Consider the following 9614-nt stretch of genomic DNA (forward strand, 5'->3'; position numbering starts at 1 on the left):
TAAAGGACTTGTAATGGTTGTGAGTGACATATAGGTTAAAAGCTTTTTATAGCATTGCACCAAACTGGAGTAAAGCTTGAAGAAACTGAAGTGATGTGTCAGTAGGAAATCTCAGCACATCATCAAATACTAATTTTTAAGAAACTGGAAAAGATGCAACAATTCTGCAAATCTGATTTCAGTTTTGAAAATTTTAGCATTATTTACCTCATATTATCCTGTTTCCCCATTACCAGAACTGTCCCAGTTTGACAGTTTCTGTGAAAGCAAGATGTTTTCTATCCTATGCTTGTCTTACACTGTTTCTATATAAGGACCAGGACAAGAGAAGAAAGGACTTGTGGTAGATGAACATATAGGAAATATTATCTTTCAGAGTAAAATTTGATTATCATTTTTTAGTTTGCTTGCTGCTATGTCTGCACATTGGAAAAGTCTCTGTGCACCCCAGGACCCAAGGAGGTTTCCCAGCACCTCCTCAGAGCTCAGGTCACCCAGGGAAGAGTCACAGTGTGAACACTAGAAAGCACACACTGTTTCAGGAATTCTGTAAACATTGGATTCTAGCTCGCAAAACCACTTGTAGATTCACTTTCTTTAAAGGCTTGTCTGGACGAGGATAAAGGTGAGTTAAAAAAAAAAAAAAAGGTGTCAGTGAAAACTTTTAATTAGCATGTTTTCAGATTCTCAGTGTTGACAGGGTGTGTTGCGTTTTAGTGCATTTGCCAGCAAACAAGTTAAAATACATTTGTGTCCCAACTAAACGTGGCAAGTTAGGGCATGTTTTGAAAAGTTTCAAATTTTAACAGAGTTAAAACATGCTCATGATTGTGCTTTTACCTTAACAGAGTGTTAGTGTCACTGATGGGTTTTTCTGGGACTCCAGTGAGAAGCTGCCATACCAGCGGGGAGCTGTTACTGAGAATCTTTCTCCTTTTCCTGTCAACTGTCAAATGAAAATACCATTTCGTTCACCTGTATGTCAGGAATGGATAAAATTGATGTTTTAGACAATATTGGGAAAAGAAAAAAAAGCTGGGTACTAGTGTGTTGGGAGGTTTGGCAGTAGCTGCAGGAGTCAGAAGCCATGCTTTCACAGGGTGGTAAATTGCAGCTTCAGAGTACCTGGTGTAAGGTCACGATTTCCATAGCCACATAACCCAGAGTGTAGCACCACATTCAGCTGTTGTTCTAGATGTGGCCAAATACTTTTCAGGAGCAACTTTGCCTCAGTTGCTCTTGGGCCAAAACCTATCAGCTTTTTTCCTAGCCTCTCCACAGAATGTTTGTGCAAAGTTGACATAAGCACTACACACCATGCTTATACCTGGCTAGGTTGACAGGAGGGTTTGTGTTTATGCCAGAAGTTGTGTCTGCAAGGCACAGATTTATTATTAATGATCATGAAGTCAGAGCCAAGAGTCAGTAACACAGTCAGCTGCAAGGCTGATTTGCTGGGCAGCCCTGTACAAAGCATTTTATCATTCCATGCCTCAGTCTTCCACCTTCCCAAAAGTTGAGGATGAAAATACCTCAGGAAAAATGTGCTGATAGAAGTCACCTTTTGGAAGTACTGCAAAAAGACAACTTCATCTAGAGGGTGCAACTCACTATCAGGAATTACAGTGATAGAGTCCTTAAACCTTTGGAGGAGCAAGGGGTGGCAAATCCTGCTACCCCCACCTCCTCATCCCCCAAGAACAGCTCTCCAGTCTTGCCTCTTCTTCATTTTGGGGTTCCACAGAGCTGTCTTTCAGCCATGGTTGTCAAGTTCTTAGAAATATCACTACACATGATACAGGGGGGAATATATTTGTTTGTTTGTTTGTTTGCTTTTTTGTTGTTTTTTTTTTTTTTTCTGACACAGCTATTGTGGTAAAAGCCTTAACACAAATTCCAACTAAGAATATTCTATTCTGTGCAAATATGCTTGACAACGATACCACTTTTTTCAGACACTAAATCTCCAACACCTTATACACAAGTAACTACACTGGTATATCCTTGCTCCTGCCACAGAAATTCTGTGACAACTTTGTATGTGGAAGGCACAGCAGAAAAGTGGTATTCTCATCTTAGTAACTGATTAGTCTTGTTACAAAACACTAATAATGTCTGTCTTTTTTTCTCTCTCTTTTCCGTCTCCCTGCCTCTTGGAAGGAGATTAAAAGACCAGGAACTTGAATAAAGTACAAGTTTAAGAAGAGGAATCTTCCCTCCAGCATATCTCTTTGCTTGGTGCATAAAGGTGTGATGCGACAAGGAGCAGCCTGGTAACTGATGGGTTCAAGAGGTCATTCGAGGGGTTAAATCTTGTATTTGCACCCTATGGTCAAGGGTTTGGGTTAGAGATAGTTGTCCGGGTTTCAATTGCACTGAGACCATACACCACACATATCCCAGATTTCCTGCTTGTCCAGAGACTCTACAGAAGAACTTGTGGAACTAAGTACCAAGAGTAAGATCAGTCAAGGCTTAGTCTTTTTTTACTTTCTCTTTTTCTTTTCAAGTGGTAAAACAATGAAACGGTTGAAAAACATAACAAAAGCATAATGAAAAGCACATCATCTAAACCTCCAAGTCACTATGTGAAATTTTCCAGTGATGCTACTCTGAAATTCAGACGGTTGAAAGTAGCAATGCATATGCCCGTGCCGGTGAAATTGCATATACCCGCTCAGGAGGGACTGGTGCCTTTTGATACTGATTGCAGAGTCCTGTCATGGTCGTCCAGCAGGTCTTCTTAGGTGATCTGTTACATAAACCAGTCTAAAAAGATAAAAACCCAAACCACCACCAACAAAATCACGATTTCCTTAGTATCCAGATTAAAAGGAGCAGACAAAACACAACGCGTGCAGTTGAGAAGCGGGGGAGGATTCCGAAGAAGGAAGCTGTCCGGCTGGCCGTGCCCCCGGTTGCGGTGCCATCACGCCATAAGGTGAGCCCTCCGCAGCTCGCTCCATCCCTTCTGCCGCCGGTGCCCGCTGCCGCACACCACTCCACCAGCACGCCCGGGAGACGCGGCAGCCGGCGGATCCCGGGAGAGCGGCTCCCGCCACCGCGGCCCCCGGAGCTGCCGCCGCGGCGCCCCTGGCCACGACCCCGGCCCCACCCGGCCCCGCCGAGCCCAGCCCGGCCCAGCCCCGCAGGAGCGGGACTGGCGGCCGCAGGTGACGCCGGGGCGGGCAGAGCCGCTCCCGCCCCGCTCCGCTCCCGATCCCACCATGGAGGCCCCGCCGCCCCCCGCCGTCGCCAGGGAAACCGCCCGGCGGCGCGGCCCCGCCGCGGGAGCCTCGGGGCGCGGCGGCGGCGGCACCGCCGGCACCCCCGCCCTGCCGTGGGCGGTCACCCCGGCAGGGCCGGCGGCCGCCCCCCGCGCCGACCCCGGGGGCTGCGGGTGTTGCCCGTGCGGGGCGCACGGGTGGGCGTGGGGGAGCTGCCCCCGGGGGAGCGGGACGCTGCTGCGCCGTGCTCGGCGGGGCGGGCGGCGGCGGCCGAGACAAAGGGAGCGGCGGCAGCGGCTGCGGAGAGGCTGTGCGTGAAATGCGGCGGGAAGGAGGGAGAGGTTCTATCCCCCCTTGTACAAAACACCAGCCAAATGCCCCTTTATGCCCCCCCCCCCCCCCCCCCCCCCCCGGAGAAACGAAGTCACCCCCTCGAGCGGCTGAAAGCCACCGGCTGCCCTCACCGGGGTTACCGAGAGGCGGCTCTCGGCGTCCGCACGAAGCCCACCGATCCCGCCAGCCCTGGCAATCCACGGGGAGAGGGAGGTGGGCGGCTGATCTGAGCCTCCCCGCTCCGCAGCCCCTCATTATCGGAATCATTTTAACATCCTTGTTTATAAACAAGAGGCGTTCGGAGGAGATTACCCGACTATGGGAAACGATCGTTCTGACGCTCGTTTCTGCTCCTTAAAAGGGGATGGGGGTGCCGGGGAGGGGGGAGGGGGTCTAGGCCGGCCTTCCCCGCATCGCAGCACGGAGGGAGGGAGCCGGCCGGCTCCCCGCATACGCCGCCCCCTCCCCCGAGAAAGGAAATCACTCGGGTCCGTGATATTTCGCCCACCCCAGCGCTGATAAGGGCTCCAGATCACCGTTGATTCGCGTGCATTAGTTTCGGGTTACATCTTATTCGAAGGTTTAAATTCAACGTAAATACACACTCGAGGCTGAGGTTTGGAAAAGCGTGAATGCTTCCCTGATAATGTCGCTTCGCCCACAACTTGAGTGCATGGAAATGCAATCGTGAAGTGGGTCACCGCCTCAGAAAATACTTTAAAATCACAAATCAGGAATAATCAGACAGCAGAATTTAATTAGAGCCGTAGGCTAATCACAAAATATTTTATTCCAAGCCAATATCGCTGTGGGGGAGGGGTCCGTTTCTGCTCCGGCAGCGGCTCCTGCTGCCGCTGCTTTAGCGTTTGCAACATCTGGCCTACAGACCTACTAATTTCGACTCGTGATCTCGTTCGGCGAAACCCGATCTACGTGGTTCAAATACCTTCCAAATTGGGGGCGATTTAACAATCGCGACCAATTAAACCCAGGGAAGAAAAGAAAAGGGAAAAAAAAAAAAAAAAAAAGCAATCAGTAAATCCCCTCCTTCCCTCTCTCTCCCCCGCCCGGGGCTCGCACACACTATCTGTTGCTCTCTCACGGCGGCAGCGGGCGGGGGCGTGCGGCGGGGCCGGGACGCTCTCACTCACACTCGCACTCGCACTCACCCGCACGCCCCTCGCACCATTGTCCCTGCCCGCCCGCCCCGCTCGCTCTCTCTCGCTCTCGCTCGCTCGCTCGCTCGGGTGTTTTGTTGGCGGCCCGGCGCGGGGCCCGGCGCGCCCGCCCGCGCCGCGGCGGAGCGGAGCGGCACATTCATTATCGGCCGGGGGCCGATTTCAAACCGCTGCCATCGCGGCTCCATTGTTCGCCGGGCGGGCGGGCCCCGCCCCCCTTTGTGCGCGGCGGCCGCGATTGGCCGGCGCCGGGCGGAGCGCTGCCGTCACCGCTCGGGAAGCCCATTCATCTGTGCACTTGGGCGTTGGACTCCGCATCTTATTAGCAACCAGGGAGATTTCTCCATTTTCTCCTTGTCTACAGTACGGCTACAAATCTGGGATTTTTTATTACTTCTTTTTTACTAAACTTGGGCTCTTTTTTTTTTTTTTTTGCTCGACTTTTTCCTCCCTTTTTTTCCCCTCCCTCCTGTGCTGCTGCATTTTGATCTCTTCAACTTTAAATTTTTTAAAAGGAGTGCATTATAATCGGTTCTGTTCTCTCTTCTCTTTTTTTCCCCCTCTGGTGTGTGTGTGTGTTGCTGCTGCTGCTGGTCGCCCAGTATTTATACCAACCCAACGCTCTTTGTTTCCCCTCCTTTTGGATCTGTTGAGTTTCTTTGTTGAATAAGACAGCATGGGTGCCCAGTTCTCCAAGACCGCTGCAAAGGGCGAAGCCTCCGCCGAGAAACCTGGGGAAGCAGTGGCTGCATCTCCATCCAAGGCGAATGGACAGGTAAAAAACGAAAAGAAATTTTTAAAAATATTAAATCTGCTCCTTTTTTTAAGCCAACTTCGACGGACTCTCTTTCGCATCCTGTTTAATTCTTTTTCCTTTGATGCCCCAGTGGCACATTCAATGGAGAATACGGTCGATCCTTTTATCTTTGCAACTCGAGGCAAAGGAATAATTTCTTTATTTTGGTTAAACGGGCTCGGCTTTGAATGATTCGTTCCTTTATCTTTCCTGCGTGGGGGGCGGGGGGGAAGGGGCACGGTTCTTTCTTTCTTTCTTTTTTTTAAATCCCTCGTATATTATGGTGGAGTGTCCCAATGGCTCGTAAACGGAAGGATCTTGCACCGTTTGGGCTTTTCTGCCCGCTTAACCTCCTCCCGAAGACACTCGGTGCTTCGCGCGGAACGTCTCCCGTGGCACAGCCGGACGGGGCCGGAGCCGCCGGGCAGGGGGCTCCGCGGGCAGAGCCCCTCGGGCGGGAGCGCGGGCCGGGGGCTGCACCGCCCGCCCCGTCCGCGGCAGCCCCGCCGGGGGCTCGGCAGCCGCGGGGCACGGCTCTGTCACCCCCCGCGCCCCCTCCCCGCGCGTGAGCCGGGCTGGCCGTGCCGCCGCTGCCCCGCGCAGCAGCGGCGGCGGCGTTGCGGGCAGCCACCCCCCGCCGCCCCCGCAGCTGCCGCCCCGGGCAGCCAGCCGCGCTCCGGGCGCCCGAAAGATGCAAATACGGCGTGAATGGGGAGGGGGGGAGGCGGGGGCGCCTCGCCGCACCGCCCGGGCGCAGAGGGGCCGCGGCGGGCGGGGGGCCGGGGCCGGGCCGGGCGAGCTTTGTTCGCCTTCCCCGCCCCGCGCCGCCGCCGCGGCTTGGACGGGGCGCGCCGAGGGCGGGGGAGCGCGGCGCGGCTGCCGCTGCGTGGAGCCGCGGCGCCCTCTGGCGGCCGCGGCGCGCTCCGCCCGCCGCTGGGGGCGCCCGGCCCGGCGAGAGCGCGGGGCCTCGAACGGCGGCAAGCGGCGAGGCCAGGCCGGCGGGCGGGCAGGGCGAGGCCGGCGGCGCCCCGCGACCGCCCCGGGCGCCGCCGGTAACGCTGGTCCTTGTCTTGCAGGAGAACGGCCACTTGAAGGTGAACGGCGACGCCTCCCCCGCGGCGGCGGAGGCGGGCAAGGAGGAGGTGCAGGCGAACGGCAGCGCGCCCGCCGAGGAGACGGGCAAAGAGGAGGCGGCCTCGTCGGAGCCCGCCTCCGAGAAGGAGGCGGGAGAGGCGGAGAGCACCGAGCCGGCCTCCCCGGCGGAGGGCGAGTCCTCCCCCAAGACTGAGGAGGGCGCGACCCCCTCGTCCAGCAGCGAGACCCCGAAAAAAAAAAAGAAGCGCTTTTCCTTCAAGAAGTCCTTTAAGCTCAGCGGCTTCTCCTTCAAGAAGAACAAGAAGGAGGCCGGCGAGGGGGCCGAGGGCGAGGGCGGCGCCTCCACCGCGGCGGCGGAGGGCGGGAAGGAGGAGGCGGCGGCCCCCGAGGCGGCGGGCAGCGAGGAGGGCAAGGCGGCCGCCGAGGAGGCGAGCGCGGCCGGCAGCGCCGAGGCGGCGAAGGAGGAGGCGGGGGACTCGCAGGAGGCCAAATCGGACGAGGCCGCCCCCGAGAAGGCGGCGGGAGAAGAGGCCCCGGCATCGGCGGCGGCCGAGGAGCAGCAGCCGCCTCAGCAGGCAGCGGAGGGGAAGGCGAAGGCGGCGGAGGAGGCGGCGGGCGCCGGCGCCGCCACGAGCGAGGCGGGCAGCGGCGAGCAGGAGGCGGCCCCCGCGGAGGAGCCGGCGCGGCAGGAGCCCCCCGCCGAGAGCAGTCCGGAGGGACCCGCCGCCGACTCGGCGGAGTAGTAAGCGCCGCCGCCGCCCCTCGCCGACGGACTTTTCTTCCCCCCTGTTTGTTTTTGGAGTGGTGCCAGGTACTGGTCTCGGAGAACTTGTCTACAACCAGGGATTGATTTAAAAGATGTCTCGTTTCTTTTTTTTCTCTCCCCCCGCAGCTCCCATCTCAAATCGTTATGTGTTGCCGCCATTCCAACGGGCGGAGGGGGGCTCCCCTCCGCCTTCCTCTCCCATCCTTTATATTTTGGTTTTTTTCGGTTTTTTTTTTCATCAGTATTAATGTTTTGTTTTGGTTGGTTCGGTTTTTTTTTTTTCCCGTTGGTTTTTTGCTTTTTTTTAAAAATTTTGTTAGTTTATTTTTTAATTTCATACTTTGCAACTCTCTTCATATTATAAAACTTTCGCCGATCGGTCTATGGACATGCCCATATATGAAGGAGATGGGTGGGTCAATAAGGGATATCAAATGAAGTGACAGGGGCCGCAGTGGGGAACCCGGGGCGCGCAGCCCTTGCCGGGAGCGCGCCCCGCCAGAAATGATGTAAGGGGTTAGTCTTTTTTTTAAAAGAAAGTTATTACGATGTATTTTGTGAGGCAGATGTTCTATAAGGTTTACAACACTACAAGTCTTGATTAAGAAGGAAAGGAAAAAGGAAAAAAAAAAATCAATACCCAGATAAAGAGATCATAGTCTTAGAAATTCATTTAAACCATAGGAACTTTTCACTTATCTCATGTTAGCTGTATCAGTCAGTGATTAAGTAGAAATACAAGTTGTATAGGCTTTATTGTTTATTGCTGGTTTATGACCTTAATAAAGTGTAATTATGTATTACCAGCAGGGTGTTTTTAACTGTGACTATTGTATAAAAAAAAAACAAATCTTGATATCCAGAAGCACATGAAGTTTGCAACTCTTTCCACCCTGCCCATTTTTGTAAAACTGCAGTCATCTTGGACCTTTTAAACACAAATTTTAAACTCAACCAAGCTGTGATAAGTGGAATGGTTACTGTTTATACTGTGGTATGTTTTTGATTACAGCAGACAATGCTTTCTTTTCCAGTTGTCTTTGAAAATAAAGGAAAACTCTTCAGATGCAATGTTTTTTTTTTTTTTTTTGTGTAGCATCTTGTCTATCATGTTTTTGTAAATACTGGAGAAGCTTTGACCAATTTGACTTAGAGATGGAATGTAACTTTGCTTACAAAAATTGCTATTAAACTCCTGCTTAAGGTGTTCTAATTTTCTGTGAGCACACTAAAAGCGAAAAATAAATGTGAATAAAATGTATAATTTGGTTGTCTTTCTTTTATGGATACTCTGGTAGCTTAAAGGGACTAGCTAGTATTGCCTAGATTGTACAGAGACAGTCATGTGTGCTGTTAGCACTAGCTTTGAAAAGTACCTTCCTGGATCTTGGACTCTGTAAAACTGTGCATTTTACAGAGAAAGTGTGCAGTACCAGGTAATTTGTAGGTTTTTCTGGCTTTACAAAGAAGACTGGAAGGCAGTCTGAGCATGTACAGTGTATAATTCTCCTGTCCAGGCTCCATCTTGCTTTTAAGACCAGAGGTATCCAGCGTATGAGGATCTTGCCTCTTGAGGAAAATAAGATTTAATTTGAATTGCTTAGGGTGGGGCACTGAAATTTTTATGCTGAGTTGCTTAAAAATTAAGCTCTTGAACAGATGTCCCACTCAGTTCTTGGTATGCTGGTCCTGCTTTGGTACCTTGATGATTGTCTTGAAAACTCTAGCCTGGAAGGAGAAGGGGGAAACTAACACTGCCATTCTACTTAAAGTAATTAAAAGCAATATTTTCTTTTTGTCCTCAAGTGCTACTCCCAAGTACAGGTGAGTTTCAAAACAGATTTCAAAATTTGTCAATAAAAGAAAGAAAAATTACTTGGTGCTTGCCTTTAATTGTTAGGTTTTTTGGCTAATTTCCAGCATATTGCTCAGGGCAATTACGCCTTAATAAAACAGTGAGTTCATGTAAGAAAAGCAGCAGTGGTGTTTGGAGGGTGGAAATTGATTCAAGCAAGTGTTGCTTCTAAGTTTATAGGAGAAAGTTTAGTGTTACACTTATTTGCTTCCACCATTTTCAGCAGAAACTCATTGGAAGCAATTATGATTCATTTTATGAGAAAATGGCACGTTAGCACCTTGTTCCCTAAAGAACAAAGCCTAAACTGAATGAAGTATAGTAGATTTCCTGCTGAATGCATACTTCTTTTTATTTTGCTTGG

The 9614-nt window shown here is 52.0% G+C and overlaps 1 protein-coding gene and 1 long non-coding RNA gene across 3 annotated transcripts; one reads left to right on the forward strand and one right to left on the reverse strand.

Moving 5' to 3' along the window:
- Window positions 1-2075: 2075 nt before the first annotated feature.
- On the reverse strand, window positions 2076-3896 carry LOC116183418 (uncharacterized). Its single transcript, XR_004148049.3, has 2 exons — window positions 3692-3896; window positions 2076-2769 (listed from the first exon to the last, which is right to left on the reverse strand). It is a non-coding gene; the product is annotated as an uncharacterized LOC116183418 (long non-coding RNA).
- Window positions 2700-8659, forward strand: MARCKS (myristoylated alanine rich protein kinase C substrate). Of its 2 annotated transcripts, none has more exons than XM_021555483.3 (3): window positions 2700-2941; window positions 5341-5513; window positions 6611-8659. In XM_021555483.3, exons 2-3 carry the CDS (start codon window positions 5415-5417, stop codon window positions 7370-7372), a joined length of 861 nt encoding a protein of 286 aa, XP_021411158.1. In that variant the 5' UTR covers window positions 2700-2941; window positions 5341-5414; the 3' UTR covers window positions 7373-8659. The 2 variants fall into 2 exon arrangements, with proteins under 2 accessions (XP_021411158.1, XP_021411157.1); XM_021555482.4 differs by lacking the exon at window positions 2700-2941 and adding an exon at window positions 5033-5101.
- The last annotated feature ends 955 nt before the right edge of the window (window positions 8660-9614 follow it).

This window comes from Lonchura striata, chromosome 3 (assembly GCF_050655825.1).
Source record: "Lonchura striata isolate lonStrDom1 chromosome 3, ASM5065582v1, whole genome shotgun sequence".
Taxonomy (NCBI): Eukaryota; Metazoa; Chordata; class Aves; order Passeriformes; family Estrildidae; genus Lonchura; species Lonchura striata.